This window comes from Taudactylus pleione, unplaced genomic scaffold (genome assembly GCF_031769625.1).
Source record: "Taudactylus pleione unplaced genomic scaffold, aTauple2 ptg000381l, whole genome shotgun sequence".
Classification (NCBI taxonomy): Eukaryota; Metazoa; Chordata; class Amphibia; order Anura; family Myobatrachidae; genus Taudactylus; species Taudactylus pleione.
The window spans coordinates 6,612,975-6,635,934 of NW_028284782.1; the positions used below are offsets into that span (position 1 = coordinate 6,612,975).

Here is a 22,960-nt window from a genome sequence, read left to right on the forward strand (position 1 = left end):
ATTTAGAGGAGGCGTGGAAACAGCCTGGCAAACGGTACCAGCCGCAGAGGCGTTTGGCGGTGGCTTATCCGTTTGCGGATAATTATTTTTCTAAGTGGGAATCCCCTCCACAGGTGGATTCTCATGTGACACGCCTAGTCCGTAGTGCCACATTACCCATGCCATCCATGTCTTCCCTAAAGGATGCTACGGACCGCAAGGTGGAGATCTGCCTAAAGTCCGTTTATTCCCTTGCGGGGGGGGGGGGCAGCTAGACCAGCTATGGCCATTTGTTGGGTTGCCAGAGCTATGGAGCGCTGGGCTGATACTTTGGAGGCGTCCTTCAATTCCGACTGTTCGGCTGAACAGACGGAGTTGATCGGCAATCTCCGGGATTCGGCCACTTATATTAACGAAGCGGCCTTGGATATCAGCACTCTGGCGTCTCGGATTTCTTCGGCAGCTGTAGCTGCTCGTCGCACCTTATGGCTGCGATCTTGGAAGGCGGACGCAGATTCCAAAAAGGAAGCATTGCCTTTTAATGGAGAAGTTCTATTTGGTCCGGACCTGGACAAAATTGTAGCCACACTGGCGGCAGCTAAATCGGCATGTCTCCCGTTTGCTGAAGTTCCTTCCGGTTCAGGTACGTCGTCCTTTCGGCCTTATAGGGCCCAGGGTAGGCCTAAGCCGCAGTCCTTTCCCCGACAGGCTGGCCCCAAAAAATCGGCCAAGCCCCGGAAGCAGGCCTGGAGTACCAGACGTCCGGCCCCTAAGCCAGATGACAAGCCTGCGGCCTGACGGTCCGGGCCTCCTTTTGGGGGATCCCAAAGTGGGAGGCCGCCTGCTGCAGTTCACCCGGTGTTGGTCAGTCACCACGACAGACACGTGGGTTCTCGAGGGGGTTTCTCACGGGTACGCCCTCTCCTTCCGGCACAGACCCCCGTCTCGATTTTTCACCACGGGTCTGCCATCAGACCAGAACAAAGCCTTGGAACTGCGGAAGGTCTTGCACACTATGCTCCAGGCTGGAGTTATAGTGCCTGTTCCATTCTCCCAGAGGGGCCAGGGTTTCTATTCCAATCTCTTTTTTTGGTGCAGAAACCCAATGGGTCGTATCGTCCGATACTCAACCTCAAAGCTCTCAACAAGTCTTTGCGGGTGCCGAAGTTTCGGCTGGAGGCCCTACGGTCCATCATTCTGGCGCTGGAACCTGGGGACTACATGGTGTCGTTGGACATACAGGACGCTTACCTGCATGTCCCTATTCTGTTACGTCATCAACCGTTCCTCAGGTTTGCAATCCGCAACGACCACTTTCAGTTCCGGCGTTACCTTTTGGCCTGGCGACAGCACCACGTGTTTTCACCAAGGTGATGGCGGTCATAGCGGCTTCCCTGCAGCTGCAGGGAGTCCGCATGTTACCGTACTTGGACGACCTTCTCTTGGTGGCAGGATCTCCAGAGCTCCTTCTACGCCACTTGGACCTGACCATTGCGGTACTGCAATGGCACGGCTGGTTAATAAACTGGCAGAAGTCCACCCTGATCCCGTCTCAGCGGATTCTGCACCTCGGAGTCTTATTGGACTCCGGACAGCAAAGGATCTTTGTGACGGGTGAAAAGATCTCTGCATTGCAGTTGAGGGTGCGCAGTTGTCTGCAGAGCCGCCGGGTGTCTCTGCACTCGGCGATGAGGATACTGGGCTCCATGGTGTCAGTATTCGACATGGTGGAATATGCCCAGTTTCACTCCAGACCTCTGCAGTACCTGATCCTGTCCAAATGGAATGGACTGCCTCAGAGTCTCAAATCCCAGACGATGGTGCTCACTCCGGAGGTTCGCCTGTCCCTAGCCTGGTGGTTGCAGACAACCCATCTCAACACGGGTCGTCCGTTCTGGGTGGCGAATTGGGTCCAATTGACGACGGATGCCAGTCTTCGGGGCTGGGGAGCAATCTCAGGTCCACACTTGTTCCTGGGCAGAAACGGAGCTTCCAATAAACATCTTGGAGCTTCGCGCGGTGTTCAATGCTCTCCAGCAGGCACATCGGGTTCTCCAAGGTCACCCAGTGCAGGTCCAGTCGGACAACGCTACCACCGTGGCCTACATAAATCGGCAAGGAGGAACCCGAAGTCGGGCGGCTCTCGCAGAGGTGTCCCGGATCCTGGTATGGGCGGAGCGCAATCTCCCGGCCATATCAGCGGTATTCATTCCGGGAGTGCTAAACTGGGAGGCGAACTTTCTCAGTCGCCAGGACGTTCATCCGGGGGAATGGTCCCTGCACCTGGACGTTTTTCAACTGCTGGTGGACAGGTGGGGTCTTCCAGAGATCGACCTCATGGCGTCCCGACACAACAACAAGTTGCCGGTGTACGGGTCTCGCACAAGAGACGAAAAGGCGTCTCTGGTGGATGCTCTGTCCGTCTGGTGGACGTTTCGGTTCGCTTATCTGTTTCCCCCGTTTTCCCTTCTTCCGCGGGTAGTCCGGAAATTCAAACGGGAAGGAGGGACGCTCCTGTTGATAGCACCCGCATGGCCCAGACGGCACTGGTTCTCGGACCTTCAAGGTCTGTCCGTGGACAGTACTCTGCGGTTGCCGCTACGACCGAACCTTCTGTCACAGGGTCCTTGTCTTCACCCGGACCTGACTCGGCTATCTTTGACGTCGCGGCTGTTGAGACGGCCATGTTAAGGTCCAGGGGTTTTCCTGCTCTGTAGTGCGGACCATGCTAAGAGCTCGGAAACCGTCTTCCGCGAGGATATACCATCGTGTGTGGCATACGTTCTTCCAGTGGTGTCGACCGAGAGGTTATGCACCTCCTGGAGTTTCGTCTGTCTAGAGTGCTAGCCTTCCTACAAGCGGGACTAGACCATGGGCTTCGCCTTGCTTCTTTTGAAGGTGCAGGTTTCTGCCCTGTCTGTCTGGTTTCATCGTAGGATTGCTACAATCCCTGATGTGCGCACCTTTATGCAAGGTGTTCTGCGAATTCAGACGCCATTTGTACCACCTGTGGCGCCTTGGGACTTGGCTGTGGTCCTTAGGGCTCTCCAAGGACCGCTGTTTGAACCACTGGGCTCAGTGGATCTTAAATGGCTAACAGCTAAGACTGTTTTCCTTCTGGCCATAGCTTCGGCCAGATGTGTTTCTGATTTAGGGGCTCTCTCTTGTAGACCCCCTTTCTTGATTTTTCATGGGAACAGGGCAGTGCTGCGCACTCGTCCTGATTTTCTTCCCAAGGTTGTTTCCCGGTTTCATATTAACGAGGAAATCGTTGTGCCGGCTTTTAACTCACCTGGCCTTTCAGTGGGTGAGGCCACTTTGGATGTTGTGCGGGCCTTAAGGACTTATGTTGACCGCACTTCTTCGTTTACGAAGTCGGACGCCTTGTTTGTCCTCTATGGCTTCCGTAAGAAGGGTTGGCCTGCTTCAATGCAAACTTTAGCAGCTTGGATCCGTATGGCAATTTCAGAAGCTTATCTTCAGGAAAGCCTGCTGGTTCCACCTTCTGTGAGGGCTCATTCCACTAGGTCTGTGGGTCCTTCGTGGGCAGCTCGACGTGGTGCTTCTGCAGTCCAGATCTGCAAGGCGGCCACGTGGTCCTCTGTCCATACCTTTGTGAGGTATTACGCGTTTGACACCTTTGCCTCTCAGGATGCTTCCTTCGGGCGGCGGATTCTCCTTTCAGCACAGGAGCGTCCCCACCCTTAAAGGATACTGCTTTGGGACATCCCCAAGGTATCCTGTGGATACCCTATGGACCCTGAAGTACAAAATATGAGATATGGTAAGAACTTACCCTTGTTATCTCTATTTCTACGAAGTCCATAGGGTTCCACAGGACTCCCGCCCTGTCGCACCTGTGCTGCAGATGGGCTTTGCTCTGGTCACCGGTTTTTCCGTCTCCCTCTGGTGAGAATGTGATTCTTGTGTGTGTCCAGATCTTTTTTTCTCTCTTCCTTCTCCTCCTCCTCCGGCCTATGGCTTGGTACGTAACTGAGATGCCTTGGCTCGGGGGCGGGATATAGGAGGGGGACCCTAGTGCATCCTGGGAGGCTGAAAACTTAACTCTATGGTGCCCGATGACTGACGTCACACCTATACCCCAAGGTATCCTGTGGAACCCTATGGACTTCGTAGAAATAGAGATAACAAAGGTAAGTTCTTACCATATCTCATATTATTAGCTTGGATAATTTGCAAATAGATTGTCCAACCCCTACTAGAGCCTTCAGTCCCCAGAGTGAAGAAGAGTAAAGGTGATAATAGCATAGCAGAAGAGTAAAGGTGCATACACACTCACCGATATTGTTATCGTTCAGTCGTTCACTATTTTGGCCAGTGAGTACGCTAAAACGATGAACGACCAACGATGCGCGCTCCCGCATGTCGTTGGTCATTGTCGTTCATCGCCCAAACATGCAGGCCAACCGGACGATACTGTCAGGTTGTTGCGTGTTCGGGGATGAGAAAGGGTGCGCGGCACTGAACGATATGGTTTATGAGATCGTTCAGTGTGTATGCTCAATGTCATTAACGACATTGAGCACACCCCTGCCGGGGACATACTAGACGGTATCGCTCATGAAGTGAATCGTCTAATGTGTATGCACCTTTAAGTCTATGCTGCCAAGGGTTGTGTTTTTTGTTCATCTCAACTCCAGAAGCAAATGGCTAGAATGTGATCCCTTGATGTGTTTGAAATTGAGCAACTGAGATCTTATAAAGCTAAATTGGCACTTTTGACAGTGACGATGTTGATGTACTATAGTGTAGCATGTAAAAATACGTATTTATATCTAAATTACATTTTATACTGGCATTTTTAACATTGCGTTTTGACATGCAGATTTTTAATAACTACTTTATTGGTGGCAAATCGTGGCGCAGGAAAGTATCTCTTTTAACACACAATAATGAAATTGCCTGAAACTTTGTACTCTGGTGAGTCCAACAATGGTATTGCTGAAAAACCAGTAGACCGGAAGCACTGCATATTTATTCTTATGCACAAATCTGCATAGTCCCAATTCTATCGACACTCTCTTGGTAAACTTTACCTACATGCAAGTGTCCCATTACCACCCAGTTCCACAGACATGCAACTTAGTTGTGTATGACTTTACATCACCCGTAGATGTGTATGATCTGCCTCAGAGCATGCAGAGTGTAAAAAGACACAAGGGGGAATTCAATTGTTTTATTGCACTCTATCTCCTGTCTAAAGTGACTGGAGATTGGGATGCGATATTGTTTCACTCCCAAATAGACAGGGTTTAAATGCATAAAATGGATAAACCCATCTGAAGTTCTGCTTTGGGCGCCCAAAGTGCCGACTTATCACACATTTCTGCTCGCCTTCTCAGGGGGCTTCAAGCAGAAATGTGTGCTCCTGCGGCTGTACTCGCCCGAACAGAGCAACAATTGATTTGCTCTGTCGACCACCATCAGCCACGGGCAAAAACTGACCTGCTTATAACTCAGGGCTACGTCTGGATACAGTATATTTCCTTTAATGTCTCATGGTGGCAGAGAAATGTTTTTTGTTTTGTTTTTTCTCCCCTGGTACTGACCAATCCTTCTATTTCAGCCATTCGTTTCTGTGACAGATGCCAGGTGGTGAAGCCTGATCGCTGCCATCATTGTTCTGTCTGTGGGATGTAAGTAAATAATAAGTAATTCAGCTAATATTTACTAAGGTTTCCTTCTACCTTGCAATTTTAATTTTATTTGGATAATGATGTGATTAGAATGGCAAGCTTTGGGACTGATTGCAAATGAAATTATTAATTGTATCGTTTTCTTTTTTTAATGTGATCTTGCTGTACCAGAGTTACACCAGCAGTCCCGTCAACAGCCTTTGACATCTGTCATTCTACCTTTGAAACTTGTACAAACCCTAGTGCTGGTGCTTATTATAGTCCTCTTTTAGTGCATGGATTGCCCTACCTGTATTCCCGTAATAATGTATGCTTATATTTGTTCACCTTCCAGTGAGGTTAAAGTTTTCTTCCATCTTGTCGTAGGTGTGTTCTGAAGATGGATCATCATTGTCCATGGTATGTATAGCACTCCTCACCCTTTTATCGGTGATAAATCTATTATTCCTTTCAAAGTTTTCATGTTTAGTTATGCCATGCAAATTACCATAAATAACTATATTAAATTGGCACTACAAATACAATGTTGCCATATCTATATAATAAGTGAGAAAGCCTGTCTGTCCTTTATGCATGGCCAGAGTTTTGGACCTAGCTCCCACCAAATTTGGCCGGATGGTGTAGTTTGACCAGGATTCGTTGTTTGCCTAGGTTTGATCTTCGTTCGGGCCACACACTGTCGCACAATCCCTAAAAATGGAGATACTCTTAAATTACACAAATTCCCAGGGGCTGGTTGAAGTGAAAATTGGCAGTTTGCCAAAAACCTGTGTGAAGGCTACAAAAGTATCCTTTTAGCCTCACGGTATGAGCAAGTATCAAACTGTATGACTCATGCAAGTTTATATTAAATCCAGAGTTGCTCCTTTTTTTAAAGTGTGTGTGTGTGTGTATATGTATATATATATCAGCCCTCTGTATTTGCATGCAAGGGTGTAACTAGAACTTTGGGGGCCACATAGCAAGATCTTAAAAGGGCACCCTACCCCCCAGAGGTAAAAAAACAAACAAACACAAATTGCCCCCACCGGAGCCCATTCATGTTTTGCCACACAGAGCCCATTCTGGTTATGCTTCACAGTAGTACCCCTTATACACATTATGCCACACAGTAGTAGAGCCCCTTCACAGTAGTACCCCTTATACACATTATGCCACACAGTAATGCCCCTGACTCATTATACCACACCGTAATGTCCTTTACAGATTATGCCGCATAGTAGTAATGCCCCATATAACACCTTATTCCATGCAATAGTAGTGCCCCTTGCACATTATGCCCCCCCAGCAACTCTCCTCCCTGTCTTTCCAGCAGCCTCTCGCCTCCCCCTGTGTGTCATCAGCAGCCATCTGTTGTGGATTTGGGACTGGGCCGCCAGCTAATTACAGCTGGCGCACCGGCAGGCAGCAGCAGACATGGACAGACAGCAATTTGAATCTGGCATTGGTCGCAAGCCAATCGGCGCTTGCGGACCAGCAGCCAATCAGGAGCCGCCACTGCTGATTGGCTGCTGGTCTCCCAGCTCTAATTGCCTCTCCATGTCTACCTGTCGGTGCACCAGCTGTTATCAGGTCAAATCAACACCGCTGCCACCTGACTGGACAGGCACACCGTGTGTGTGTGTGTGACTGGGTGCAGGGGGGGCGCCAGGCCACAGACAGCTTGGGAACTATAGCATCCACACCCCTTGCATCCACGGTATAGTGTTCCCACTTGAATGCGGGCAGGGTAGGTTGCAGACTCGCGGCCAGGGCATCCCATGAGCATGAAAAAAGGGTGTTGTAGATCGGGGGGGTTGTGTCATTGTGACACACCCCCAACTTGTCACACTTGGGAGGGGGGTGTGCACAGCACTTACGGAGGTAACAGCTAATTCTGTACAATTGGGGAGGATCCAGAATGCGTAACTGAGGAATGGATCAAAACTGCTACAGTGTATCTCTCATTTGTTACACTAAATAGCTGCATCACTGAATATGTACAGTATCCACTTAGATATTTTGGGCTTTATTTACGAAGCAGCTGCTTTTTTCTAAGCTGCTGCTTCCCAGCGGGTTGCAGGTGAAAATTTTAAACTGCACCCGCAGTCAGTGTATAGCCTGGAGTACTTTATACTGGGAAGCAGCGGCTTCATAAATAAAGCCCTTAGCCTGTTGTATTTGTAAAATTAAATAATGCTTTCTGTGCAACACCCTAGAGGTCACATTACAGTTTAATAGCAACATCTATAGACTGTATAACACTGTTCATACATATTTTTATCTGGATATAGATAGACGATTATAAGGACCGGGTACAGCAGTTTTTAAACACAACTATTTTTCTTTTTTCTTTACACATCTACTTACAGTACTGTGCTTTTAATCCTGTATGTTTCTATCTATTAAATGCCTATACAGGTACAAGTGACTTTTTTTTTTTATTAAAGTTCTCTTTATACTAGTAAAGGTCGTCTCAGTCTGCCCCTGGGTTTGATATACAAAACCAACTATAAGTCTATTTTGAAGAACTAGAAGACAGGTGTGTGCAAAAATTAGCATTTATTACTTATTATAATAAGAAAAACCTATAACATTACTAAATTACTGCTAGAAATTAGCATAAAATACACACAAATGAAAACTCCTAAATCACGGGTGCAATTGGTATTCAAACACAATGTAACTGACAGTGTAAAGCTGGCTACACACTGACAAAAATATATGGGCCGATCAATTGATCGGCCAATATATCTGCTGCCTGTCGGCCAGTGTGTACCCGCAATGTGTCTGTGAACGACGTCGTTCAGACATATCGTATTGGCTGTGCTGCATAGCTTTATGTACCGATATGTCTGCAGATATACAGTCAGGTGCATAAATATTGGGACATTGACAGAATTTTCATATTTTGTCCTCTATTCACCACCACAATCGCTTTGAAATGAAACAAACAAGATGTGCTTTAACTGCAGACTTTCAGATTTAATTTGAGGGTAATTACATCCAAATCAGGTGAATGGTGTAGGAATTACAACGGTTTCTACATGTGCCTCCCACTTTTTAAGGGGCCAAAAGTAATGGGACAAACTAAACAATCCTAAATCTAACTTTCACTTTTTAATACTTTGTTGCAAATCCTTTGCAGGCACTTACAGCCTGAAGTCTGTAACGCATAGACATCACCAAACGATGGGTTTCATCCCTGGTGATGCTCTGCTAGGCCTCTACTGCAAATGTATTCAGTTCCTGCTTGTTCTTGGGGCATTTTCCCTTCAGTTTTTTCTTCATCAAGTGAAATGCATGCTCAATCGGATTCAGGTCAGGGGATTGACTTGGCCATTGCATAACATTCCACTTTTTAGCCTTAAAAAACTCTTTGGTTGCTTTTGCAGTATGCTTCGGGTCATTGTCCATCTGCACTGTGAAGCGCCGTCCAGTGAGTTCTGAAGCATTTGACTGAATATGAGCATATAATATTCCCCGAAACACTTCAGAATTCATTCTGCTGCTTTTGTCAGCAGTCACATCATCAATAAATACAAGAGAACCAGTTCCATTGGCAGCCATACATGCCCACGCCATGACACTACCACCACCATGCTTCACTGATGAGGTGGTATGTTTTGGATCATGAGCAGTTCCTTTCCTCCTCCATACTCTTCTCTTCTCATCACTCTGGTACAAGTTGATCTTTGTCTCATCTGTCCATAGGATGTTGTTCCAGAACTGTAATGGCTTTTTTAGATGTTGTTTGGCAAACTCTAATCTGGTCTAGATGGTTTACATCTTGTGGTGAACCCTCTATATTAACTCTTGTGAAGTCTTCTCTTGATTGTTGACTTTGACACATACAGTATACACCTACATCCTGGAGAGTATTCTTGATTTGGCCAACTGTTGTGAAGGGGTTTTTCTTCACCAGGGAAATAATTCTTCTGTCATCCACCACAGTTGTTTTCCGTGGTCTTCCGGGTCTTTTGGTGTTTCTGAGCTCTCCGATGCGTTCTTTCTTTTTAAGAATGTTCCAAACAGTTGATTTGGCCACACCTAATGTTTTTGCTGATAGTGACAGCTCTTTGGATCTCATATTGAGAGTCAACAGCAACTGAATGCAAATGTCACACCTAGAATCAACTCCAGACCTTTTACCTGCTTAATTGATAATGAAATAACGAGGGAATAGCCCACACATGTCCATGAAATAGCTTTTGAGTTGATAGTCCCATTACTTTTGGCCCCTTAAAAAGTGGGAGGCACATATAGAAACCGTTGTAATTCCTACACCGTTCACCTGATTTGGGTGTAATTACCCTCAAATTAAATCTGAAAGTCTGCAGTTAAATCATATCTTGTTTGTTTAATTTCAAAGCCATTGTGCTGGTGAATAGAGGCCAAAATATGAAAATTCTGTCAATGTCCCAATATTTGTGCACCTTACTGTATCTGTCCATTGACAAGTGTGTACGGGCGGTCTGCAGACCGACTGCCCGTACACATTCAGCCGCAGGGAGGTGGGCGGAATCTCCCTGCCCCGCCCCCCTGGCCAGTGGGACCAGCCCCCTTCTACACACTGAACACAGATGATGGTGGTTCAGTGTGTTCGAACAACCATCATCTGCAGATATATCTGCAGATCACTCGATCTGCAGAAATCTATGTTTAGTGTATACCCAGCATATCTCCTAAACATAACCGTTAAATAGTGTTGACTGAAGCACAATATAATTAAAAAATTATTTATCTCTTTTAGTGTTAATGAAAGATTCCAATAAGCAATATTCTTCCAGATTGTATAGCAGTAAGAGGGTATGCAATCGGGAAGCCGACTGCCTAACTACCGGCAGCCGGCTTCCCGACTGTCATATCCCGGCAAGGGTGAAATGCCGGGTGTCTAGATGTAGTGATGCCGGGCGCCACGAGCGGACAGCTGCGGGGGGAGGGTTGGGTTTAGGGCTCCCGGGGGGGACTTAGGGTTAGGCACCCCCCCGGCAGGGTTAGGGTTAGGCTAGGGGGAGGGAGGGTTAGGGTTAGGCACCCCCCCGGGGGACTTAGGTTTAGGCAGCGGGGAAGGGGGTGGTTAGGGTTAGGCACTTGGGGGGGAGGTTAGGGTTAGACACCCCTAAGGAGGGTTAGGGGGGTTGGGTTAGGTTAGTAGATACTCACCTATCCACGATCGGGATTTCCAGCGCTGTTGGGGTTCCGCTGCCGGGATCTCTGCTGATGTCGGGCAGCCGCTGCCAAGAATCGAACCGCCATGCGAACATGCGGCCGGCGGTATTTCATACCAATTCCCAGTAAGAGCAGTCACTTGGTTTATGGAATGAATGAATGAATAATTGGAATATCTAAAGCCCCCCCCCTCCCCTTGCAGATTTTATAAAGTGTCCAGATGACATATATGCCTAATGGCTAATTAACAATTGGCAGACCACCTCCAATCCACTCATCGGCTATAGCTACTTACACAGCAGGTTGTGATGGTGGTAAGCGTGAGCGGTGCTGTGTTGTCAAGGGAGTCTGTTGTGATCAGCACATTCAATGATTGGTCTGCCCACAGTCTGCGCCCCTTGCTGTAACTTGAGCTAAGAGTGGCAGCACAGATGGTGCTGTTGGAGGTCAGCGTCCCCGGAGCCCACAACAGACCCCTCTCTGCTGTGCACCCCGCTCAGTACCACCCCTTCCTCACATACTTACCCAAGTTTCTTCACCTTGGCTAGGTCTGTCCCTTCTCCCTAGCAGAAAGAACCATTGTGGACCATGCCACTTTGTCCTGAAGACAGGACACCTCCGTCTGCATTTGTATCTGAGATGGACGGATTTGCACAGCCGCTTGTGTTCTGCTCTGCAATTCCATCCATCACTGAATCTGGCCCTATGTTCACAGACTGAGTTCCATGACACAATATGGCTGCAGGGATCATATACAGTGCCCTGTGAGTGGAGGAAGGAGTATTGTATAATAACATATCCAATTCTGCCTTCACCAACCATGCTGAACTTTGGTTATTTCTTGAGCCCCCACTAATGTTTATAAATCCTGCTTATATGCTGAACAATGTAGCTGTGCTGCTACTAAGCAGAGGCATCAGCAAACTTTACAGTTACTAGTTAAGCTATAAGGGTGGTATGATGAGTCTGCAATTTGGAAGATTGTGTGGAATAGACCTGCCAATCTGGGGCAGGGTGTGGAAATGTTTGAACCAGCAAAGAGTTCTACAGTTTATATGCAATTTTAATAGGTTGATGGAGTGCGCTTGAAAATAGAACATGTCTGTGCAATGTGCCTGTAAAGTATTCGAGCAACAACGTACATCTTAAGGGGCCTATCCATTAGACTACTTTTTTTAATGATCCGACCAAAACCAGGAGGTTTTGGTCGGATCGTTCAGAAAGTCGTCTAATGGATAGCCGGCAAGGACCAGCGATGCGCGTGCACGATGGGTCCTTGCCGATGCCGACTATCTGTGGAACATGCTCGTCAACCTGATGACGATCGTCAGGTTCCACATGTTCACATATAGGAGGTCGGTCTCCTGCACTAAATGACGTTCAGTGTGGGCACCGCACCTCGGCGACCTGAAGGACGCTAGTCGTTCAGTTTTCCAGGTCGCCTAATGGATAGGCCCCTTTAGTAGCTCACTGCAGTTTCCTTTTTACAATCTTAAGTCCTCATAATCTTTACTTACAGCATAGAATCCAAGGGCCTCAAATGCTTATATTCTCCCTCACAAGTACACAATTCTTGTGTGGCCATTGGAAGCCCAGTGTCCATTCACTATATTAACCATTGCCATTTGTCTCTTCTTATGAATTTAAATTCCTCACTCCAGTACTGCTTTATATCATAATTCTCCCCCATTTTCTATTTTCCTCTTTGTTTAGCTCTATCCTTCAGTATCCCCCATGTTTTTGCTAGCGGTCCTTAATTTGAGAATCTGTAAAATGTATTTTGGAGCTTACAATATAAGAGAAAATTATATATAAAGTTAGATGTCTCCAACTGTATAATGTTATAAACAAAAAATAAGTGATTGAAATAGCCAGTGATTTATACTTCCAGTAACATTTCCAGTGCAAATTGTAAATATTTCTTAACATCTCTCATTGTGAAGCACTGCAGAGTGTGTTAGCACAATATTAATCATTGCTAATAATAATAGAAATGTCAGCAATCTGAACTATAGTTTTGGTTCCCTAAACTCGTTGTCAGGATTGTGGTAAAACCTGTTAAACACTGGATGTTACCTTTTGACACAGAGCACTTTAAAATCGTATAAAAGGCACTTATGAACAAGCCCAAAATATGTAGAGCACCTTTTGCAACAGGAAAACTGTACGTCATATTAATGAATAACACTAGTTTTAACAGAAAACTATCGTCACGCTGCTGTGTACTGTGAGATTTATAATTTTCAGTGGTGCTCGCCTCTCCCTGTTGTCTCCATCATCCTTTATATACTATATTAAACCCTTCTCACATTGTTATAGGCAGGAGCAAAATTGAAGGCTGGTTGCTTAATGTAACCAATTTTGTGCTTCACAGCTGTGGAATAGAGATATGGTGTATGAAACATTGCTTATTTCTGATCAATGTAAGTGATCAGAGAGGGGCATTTGATGTTATTACAGATGTATCCTTGCTCATCTAGCCTCAGTATGCCATGCAGCGCGATATATCTGGTGTGAGTGAGCCGCCAGGTCCTGTGCAACTCTGGTAACGTTGGACTTCTTTTTTTGTCGAAAATGCGTCTAAATCTCAGACGCACCAGAAGACTGTGCTGATTCATTTGTTATGTGACACATGTATATCTGTGAGTCTGTAAACGGAATTTGGTGTGGAGAAAAGCTGCGGATAGATATATATATATGTGTATATATGTGTGTATATGTATATATATATGTATGTATATGTATATATATATATATATATTTACAGTCAGGTCCATAAATATTGGGACATTGACAGAATTTTCAGATTTTGGCCTCTATTCACCACCACAATGGTTTTGAAATGAAACAAACAAGATGTGCTTTAACTGCAGACTTTCACATTTAACTTGAGGGTAATTACATCCAAATCGGGTGAACGGTGTAGGAATTACAACAGTTTCAATATGTGCCTCCCACTTTTTAAGGGGCCAAAAGTAATAGGACTATCAACTCAAAAGCTATTTCATGGACAGGTGTGGGCTATTCCCTCGTTATTTCATTATCAATTAAGCAGGTAAAAGGTCTGGAGTTGATTCTAGGTGTGACATTTGCATTTGGAATCAGTTGCTGTTGACTCTCAATATGAGATCCAAAGAGCTGTCACTATTAGTGAAGCAAGCCATCATTAGGCTGAAAAATCTAAACAAACCCATCAGAGAGATAGCAAAAACATTAGGTGTGGTCTAATCAACTGTCTGGAACATTCTTAAAAAGAAAGAACGCAACGGAGAGCTCAGCAACACCAAAAGACCCGGAAGACCATGGAAAACAACTGTGGTGGATGACAAAAGAATTATTTCTCTGGTGAAGAAAAACCCCTTCACGACAGTTGTCCAAATCAAGAACACTCTCCAGGAGGTAGATGTATATGTGTCAAAGTCAACAATGAAGAGAAGACTTCACAAGAGTGAACATAGAGGGTTCACCACAAGATGCAAACCATTGGTGAGCCACAAAAACAGGAAGACTAGATTAGAGTTTGCCAAACAACATCTAAAAAAGCCTTTACAGTTCTGGAACCACATCCTATGGACAGATGAGACAAAGATCAACTTGTACCAGAGTGATGAGAAGAGAAGAGTATGCAGAAGGAAAGGAACTGGTCATGATCCAAAACATACCACCTCCTCATTGAAGCATGGTGGTGGTAGTGTCATGGCGTGGGCATGTATGGCTGCCAATGGAACTGGTTCCCTTGTATTTATTGATGATGTGACTGCTGACAAAAGCAGCAGAATGAATTCTGAAATGTTTCGGGCAATATTATATGCTCATATTCAGTCAAATGCTTCAGAAATCATTATACGGCGCTTCACAGTGCAGATGGACAATGACCCGAAGCATACTGCAAAAGCAACCAAAGAGTTTTTAAGGCTAAAAAGTGGAATGTTATGCAATGGCCAAGTCAATCCCTTGACCTGAATCCGATTGAGCATGCATTTCACTTGATGAAGACAAAACTGAAGGGAAAATGCCCCAAGAACAAGCAGGAACTGAAGACATTTGCAGTAGAGGCCTGGCAGAGCATCACCAGGGATGAAACCCAGCGTCTGGTGATGTCTATGCGTTCCAGACTTCAGGCTGTAATTGGCTGCAAAGGATTTGCAACAAAGTATTAAAAAGTGAATGTTAGATTCAGGATTGTTTAGTTTGTCCCATTACTTTTGACCCCTTAAAAAGTGGGAGGCACATATAGAAACCATTGTAATTCCTACACCGTTCACCTGATTTGGATGTAATTACCCTCAAATTAAATCTGAAAGTCTGCAGTTAAATCACATCTTATTTGTTTCATTTCAAAGCTATTGTGGTGGTGAATAGAGGCCAAAATCTGAAGATTCTGTCAATGTCCCAATATTTATGCACCTGACTCTATCTATCTATCTATCTATCTTTATATATATATATATATATATATATATATATAAATCTATGTGTGTGTGTAATCAGCAAATTCTCCTGGTGTGTCCTACTTGCATCGCGACTTTTATATGCATTTTTGGCAAAAAGAGACGCCCAGCGCTAGCAGAGTCTTACAGGGCCAGGCACGCCGAGACAGGTTATTTGGCGCGACTGCAGCAAAAATGAGGGAGGTCACATCTGTATTGTCTGTGTCACAGGTGATCTAAATAAATGTTTTATATAAATAATTTGGCGGTTATCCAGGAATGGTGGATTGTCACTTGACAGTGTATAAAGAGATTATCAAGATACGTATTGACAGATCTGTGCTAAGATTGCAAGGACCAATAAAGTAATTTGCCACTAAATGCTTTACTGTTACTGCAATGACCTTTTGTGTCAGGAACTAAAATACCTACGTTCTTATGTACATCCGATACAACAGAGAACCTTTAAGAATAGCAATGATCTTTAATACTCCATGGCCTCCCTTACAAAGGATAAGCTTCCTTCTGTAGAAGTAGAGGCAGGTAGTCCATGTCATTTAGAAGCACCAGGAATGATCGACCAGACTGAATAGAATGCCGGCACTGCTTTCAGCATTTCTTATCCCGGAAGCAATCCAGACCTGACTGTCACATGGAGTCAGTGTTTCGGGAAAAAAAGCCTGAGCCCGATCAGTGATAGTTGTTTGTTTCCCTATTTCTCTCCTAGATCTTTCATTAAAGAAAGAAAAATAGTAAGTCACAGCTAAATATGATTTTGTGCTGCATGTGATATAAAGGAAGTAAGTTTGTGTACTATGGGTAATTCTAAAGAAAGGTTTCAGTCTTCAGAACAGTTTAAGAAATGAAGTACCACAGAAGGATCGCAATGTTAAAGGAGAGAGCCACAGGTTGCCTACCCCTGATGTAGATAAACATAAGTGTAGCATATCTACTAGAATTATAATTAATCTGGAAGATGGAGGGGTGGGGATCCTATTAGAGACACCATGGATAGGGAGATAGAGAATTTTTTAAAAGGCTTTATATTCTTCATATACCATATCGAAGTCTGGTATCGCAATAGACTTCCTATCCAGTGTCCTCAGACTATAGGAAGTAACACTTCATACAGATATCTAGGGCAACATAAAAGAGCAATGCCTACTACAAAGTATAGACTTCATACAAAGGAGAGTAGAGTTCTTATATGAAGTTTCCTTGGACACAGTTTCTTCTTCTATGGCTTCAACTGTAGTGGCTAGCGGTTCCGTTCCTGGACAGCTTATATCACCTCCGCCTTCTCTCTCCCTACGCTCAGTATTTCACATAGATCATCCTACATCATGAGCAAACATCATTGTTAGTATACCATTTTGTAAGCCTGTATGTTTCTATAACACCAAATATGATCCTATATAAGGTTATGTGTAAACACATCCAAATATGCCAATTAACCACTTGCAATAGCTTAATTTTATGCAGTCACGGTTTTGCTTATGTACTTTGAAAGGCGCTGCAGAACACTTGTGGCGCCATATAAATAAATGTGAATATTAGGACAATGGACCTTTATTATTATTATTATTATCATTGCAGCCAGATCAATCTGAAAAACATTAACCCTTCTTAGCCTTAAACAATGATTCAGTGCAACTACACAGCCTACAGTCATAGCAGTAATAATCTACTCTATGTATAAACCAATACAGTTCATAAATATTACCTTTAAAATACAACTATATATATATATATCGATCTTATAATTCTATGTACAGTAATCCGTTAAATAAAGAACCTAGACAGTAACACAACTAGGACAATGTACAGTGTATGGTAAGACTAGGCCTATTGCATTTAAGGAATGTCTTGTGCTCTAAGGTAAAAGGAGGGGCATGCTGCCTGTTTTGTAGACTGCGCGGCTAACACATTTTTGATTTTCCAAACTATATTCTACATCTTCTAGTATTGTTGGAAGTCTATTGTCCTAACACTTACACTGCAGACATATACAGTCACTCCATTAAGTCACGGTCGCCTGTACAGTATTTGTTTGATCCGTGTCTGGACCCTTGGGTCTAGCTGAGGCTGGTTGAAAGTTGAAACTGGTGCTTTAATGAAACTCATGCTCATTTAATATAACCTGGGCCGGAGTAGCCCTTGGGAATAGGGAAAGACCCTGGAACCAGAGCCTGGACTAGAATCCACTGGAATGAGGCCCTGGAACCAATGGTGACAAATTCAGCCTCAGCACCCGAACCCAGGAACTACAGCACTCACCACTGGGAACTTGGGGAACAGGCAAGTAGAGACTCAGAACCAAATACAACTAGACTGAAAACAAAAACTCAGAGCTAAGACTAGAGGTGAAGAGCTCAGACCTGTGCATCTGGAGATACCCAGACTTGGCACTAGCCCAAGCTGCCAGATAACTGAAACTCTGAGGCCAAACACCTACACCTAGGGTGTGCTAATGGGTGCACCGGTATGAAGGTAAGTAGCGAGATGTGTTACATAGAGGCAGAGTACAGCTGAGGACAGATGCCAAGTGGTAAAGCAGAGTCCTTGCTGGAGGAGAATCCCAGAATGGAATGAGGACTCCATTGCAGCAGCAGGTGGATTGCTGGAGCGTCTCTGGAGTGATTACATATGACAAGAGCACAGGACACGCTTGCATGTAGACAAAGGGTACTTGGAACAGAGCTTATGCAGCTGAAGCCCACAGCCTAAGAAGTGAGTTGTTCTGGCAATTAGTGACTCACGGGCTGGTTTAAATATGCTGCTCTCCCTCTCCTTTGGTACTAGTGGTCATGTGTGCGCAGCACCTGAGATGTGACTGGATTACAGTGTTCCCCTGACCAAATCCAATATGGCTGCACCCATGCAATCAGAATGTTTGTACAAAATAGAAATGCTGAAGCTTTTGGATGCCGGCGGTGGCCAGGAGAGGCGCTGGACAGGATAAGTAAGGCTAAGACCCCAGCGGTTTGGCAGCGGTTTCTAAATGACACCAAAACCGCAGCTTAGTAATTTAACGCTAGCCCTATTCTATTCTAAAAATGTGATTTGCAGCGGTTTTGGCCTTAGTAAATCTACAGATGGCAAAACCGCCACCTAACCGCCAGGGTTTAGAACCCATCGCTTAGTAAATTTTGCCCAATGTGTTAATTCTTTGTATGAATCCAGTTCCCTGTGTACTGTAACAACAGCCTAGCTTCTGTCACTATTTCTGTATGTGCGTTGATACTGTATGTTGGCGAAGTTTGGAATATCGTATGGCCACAATGCAGACTTTAGCTCCTCCATGTAGCAGTGTAAAAACTACATCTGATTCAAAATGTGGGAGAACGCCCTGTAATATAGACTGACTGACTAATTTGGAGAAAAAATGTAATTCTAATATTCTATGATCTTTTAGAGAAAAATTTAAGATTGCCTTAAGGATGAAGAGCGTTTTTTTTTTTTTTTGTTTGTTTTTTTCTTAATCCCTTTCTCCACATCCTCCCTCATCACACTTAAGGGGTCAAGCCAATTAGGTGTGAATTTTGAGGTGGAAGTTACTGTTTTCTCTAATAATGAAATTACCAATTTTGTGCGGTCCAGAAGGGTCTCTCCACTTTTTTATGCACATCTCTAACATATCATTTAGCAGTCAATTCGCAAACCTCCACTGCAAGTACCGTGAATAGGCATTTTTAATTGGATTGGAGAATTCTCGGGTGTGCAAAGCCGTTGAGTTTCATGAAACAAACTCACTACTCTCAATTCGCACCTAATTGGATTGATCTCAATGAATTGCCTCAGTTCCCTTTATAGCAAAGGTTTCTATTCCGAATTGTTCCTTGTTGTTCAGACTATTTGGTGATTTACCCCAGGTATCGGCTTATTTCATTTTTTCTTGCTCTCCATACACTACCAGTCAAAAGTTTTCAAACACCCCCATTTTCTACTTTTTATTGAAATGTACGCAGTATAATGGTTCAATGTACTCTTAATTAAAGCATATAACCAATAAACAATTAGAGATACAAAATAAATCATAAAAATCATTTTGTTTGATAAAATGTATTTAAATGTTTGACTTGTCAAAGTAGGCACTTTTTACAGATATACCCACTGAACACACTTGTGGTTTTCAGTCTACAATGGAAATCCAATATTGTTTGGGAAGTTCTTCCCATCACTAATGTAGACGTTTCCACAATTGCACTGCACTTTTAGTTTGCTTTGCTTTCATGCTTTTGTCTAACTGTGCTGGTCATTCCATGATTTGAAGCCTACTGTCGCGTTCTTTTTGTTCTGGCGTAGCCTGGGGGAAAGTTTTTGGTGATTCTTTGTAGGATGAACCCTTAACCAAACAGGCATAAAGAGGGGTATTGCATGGCACTGCAAATTGTTGTGGTAGCCCTTTTGGTTTAGGGTGCCAGTCACGCTGTGCAAGTGGATGACTCGGGAACCAGAGCATCACACTTCCTCCTCCATGTTTGACAATTGGTGCACGGGGGTTTATTTAATAAGCAGCAACTTGAAAAAACCACCTCTTCCCAGCATTTTTAAATGCAAAATTTAAAAGGGTAATGCTTGTAATAGCAAAACATGGGTTGTTTTGCTATTACAATCATTGCCCATTTAAATGTCGGATTTTAAACACGTTGGGAAATGGCGACTAGTTGAAAAAAAGCCACACACTGATGAACCATCATTTAGCCTACTTGATGCAGAACAAAAACCCTGCGTTATGAACCAAAGGTTTCAAATTTTGATTAATCGGTCCATAATACCTTCCTCCAATTTTCAGTAGTCCACTGGTGGTACTGCCTGGCCATTACAAGATTCTTTTCATTGCTGCAGAACACTAAGCCCTTTTTTTTTTTTTTTTTTTTTATATCATTATTTTCCGGACTTGAATGGCCTAAATTTCAATAATGACTGGAAAAGTGGGGGATGTTCTAAAACTTTTGATTTATACACGACTGTGCTTACGATTTGTTTATTTACTTCACACTTTATCTTTTTACTATTACTTTTTTTTTTTTTTTTCCTAAACTTTTAATTTTGATTGAAATTTTCCGGTAGTCATGAATCTTGAGTGTGTCACTTGTGGCATTTTCTGAATAGGATATAATCTAAATATATATTTTTATTTTTTTTCAGGGTGAACAACTGCATTGGATTCTCTAACTACAAGTTCTTTCTACTGTTTCTGGCATATTCGATGCTGTACTGTTTGTACGTTGGTTCTACGGTTTTCAAATACTTCCTCCTCTACTGGACAGTAGGTGTTTATATATTTTATTCCAACAAAATAATAGAGATTATTTTTTTATTTTATTTATTGGGGAGGGTGCCTTTTAAGCAAGTTGTAACCACACACTTCTTTCAGACGCATTTTAACTATGAGTGATGGTAACGAAGTACATAATCGGGACTCAACGATAGAAAACCGTTTGGGTAATTGCACAAGTTAGAGATCTGTTGACACAAATTCCATTCCTGTCAGTGGCGCTAATTTCAGTGCTGTCCTTGTGAGTAGTACAGGCAATATAACGCAGAGATCAATTTATCTGTAGCCTATCCTTACTCACTGGTAGTTTTCTCAGTACTTCCCTTACAGGAATAATATTAATGAGAGAGTATGAGCATTAAACTAGGTATTATTTTCACTAGCACTAGTTGTCGAATGAGCAGAACCTAGTGGCAAAGTGTTGAATTTTCAAGCATTCATTGTATTGGAGAATAAGACATTTCAATTTAAAGTTAAGTAAGGCTACTGCTTTTAAACAAACTGTGTATTCTGAAAGACTGCCCCTTTTGCTTTTTACGTTTAAAACCTTAAAAAAAATGTTTCTTTATTACAGGCTGAGCTGACAAATAGTCGTGCAAAATTCCATGTGCTTTTCCTGCTCTTTGTCTCTGTAATGTTCTACATCAGCCTCATGTTTCTCTTTGGATATCACTGCTGGCTGGTGGGACTAAACAGAACTACCCTTGGTAAGTAGTTACTATGATTATTATTAAGATGATGATTTACAGCAGACATTGACCCAAGATAACATCCCAATGTGTGTAAGCCCAGCATGGTAAATTCTTCTTTGGGCTGTATTTTGTTGCTCCAGGTCCCACTCCTGGATTCTTTAGCGAAAGCAGGCACTAGAAAGAGACGCCTCTGCACAGTATGACTAAAGGCCCCCATAGAGCAGCAATCCGAAAACCACAATTGAATGATTTGAAGATGCGTTGCCCAATTGTAGGCTTTCGCATGCTACGCCCATACATTACAGTGATATGCAGATCATTTTCAGCAAATACAGATCTGCCAATCTTGAAAGGCCCATCATTTTACTAGTAACGGTTTGCAAATCTGCTGATTGTTACCATACCCTACAGCCCCAATTGATCTGTGAAATCCAACATGTTGGACAACAAGTTCCATTCACTTTTTGGTTGAAAATTGTAATCTGAACCCCATACATTACAGATTTTTTAAATTTATTTATTTATTTTTTTACACAATCCTCTGCAAAATGCAGAATTGCCACAATCGATTGCTGATGTATATGGGCCTTTACTTATTTATAACTTAACTTAGTCAACATCATGTTATCAAGAAAGTTTATAGGTTTAATAAAATGAAGTAAAAATATTTTAGGTTACTTTAAAGAACAAAACCAAATAAAGCAATGGCAAATAAGAGGTTAGATGTTTTGTGTCAGCCTTTAGACCTTTCTCAGGGTTGCTAAGACCACCATTAAGTATGTGCAGTAACAGAGTTTGCATAATGTTATGCCTGTAGTGTTTTTTGAGACCATTTTATTTGGCTCTGAACTAGGAAACTAAATGGATGCTACACATGGAAAAGGGTTTTTTTACCAACTGCAGTAAGAAGTACTATTATTTCAGAGCCCTCATTGCATTTAGTCCCACCTGCTCCAAGCACCAGTTTTAGGTAAAGCCCAGTCTGGGAAGTGGTCCTTCAGCACAATTAAATGTTAGTACTGCAAGTCCTCTGATTCTGACTGCTCACAACTGGATTAGAAACTGGCACATATTTTCTACTGTCCCATCCACCTTTATCTTCATTATTTGGGCTATTGTGTGAAACTGTGTGTCAGAAGGTATTCAGTAACCAGTCCAAGATGCTCTCTGTAGGTGTCATGAATTAACACTGTTTGCGCCTTCTGAGGCAGTACCATACGTACAGTGCGGTGTATACACCTGGAAGAGCAATCTACTGTGTTACTGGAAGGTCTTTCAAGTGTTATTTGTGTGCTTATAGGTTAGTCCCTATTCTGATGGATGGAGGTGTCTTGCTTCGCATTGGTTTCCCCTTTTTTGCTTGCTGTTGATAAAACTGGTGACTACCTACACAGGTTGGGTATATTGTATTTGCTTTGTTACATTCAAGGTTATGGTGTGCACTGGAGCTCACTGCTAGTTATTCAGGCTTAAGCTCCTGGACTGTGCTTCTGCAAGGTTGGACTTTCAGGTTTCAGATAGTCTGCTATGTCATCTACAAGCTTTTAATGTGAAACTCATAGGGCACATGAATCAATGGATTAGTCATGCTGTTTCAAGATATCTACATCCTGCTGGTAGAGAACTGGGAGGTGGATGTCCAGAACTTTGCCTAGTGATCTCCCCACTATATGTCACGATCTTGTGGAACTATGGGGACATGCTGATATGGTTCCTTTTGGTATTTTTCCTCAAGCAAAAGTTGCCTATTTTTAGGATAAGGATACATGA

The 22,960-nt window shown here is 43.5% G+C and overlaps 1 protein-coding gene across 1 annotated transcript in view; it reads left to right on the forward strand.

The window, feature by feature from the left end:
* Positions 1-22,960, forward strand: part of ZDHHC15 (zDHHC palmitoyltransferase 15) — a 53,315-nt gene that overhangs the window by 10,388 nt on the left and 19,967 nt on the right. Inside the window, exons 5-8 of the mRNA XM_088445561.1 lie at positions 5,567-5,636; positions 6,003-6,035; positions 20,369-20,489; positions 21,073-21,205. Coding sequence (XP_088301687.1) covers positions 5,567-5,636; positions 6,003-6,035; positions 20,369-20,489; positions 21,073-21,205 — 357 coding nt within the window. The remainder of the gene's footprint in view (positions 1-5,566; positions 5,637-6,002; positions 6,036-20,368; positions 20,490-21,072; positions 21,206-22,960) is intronic.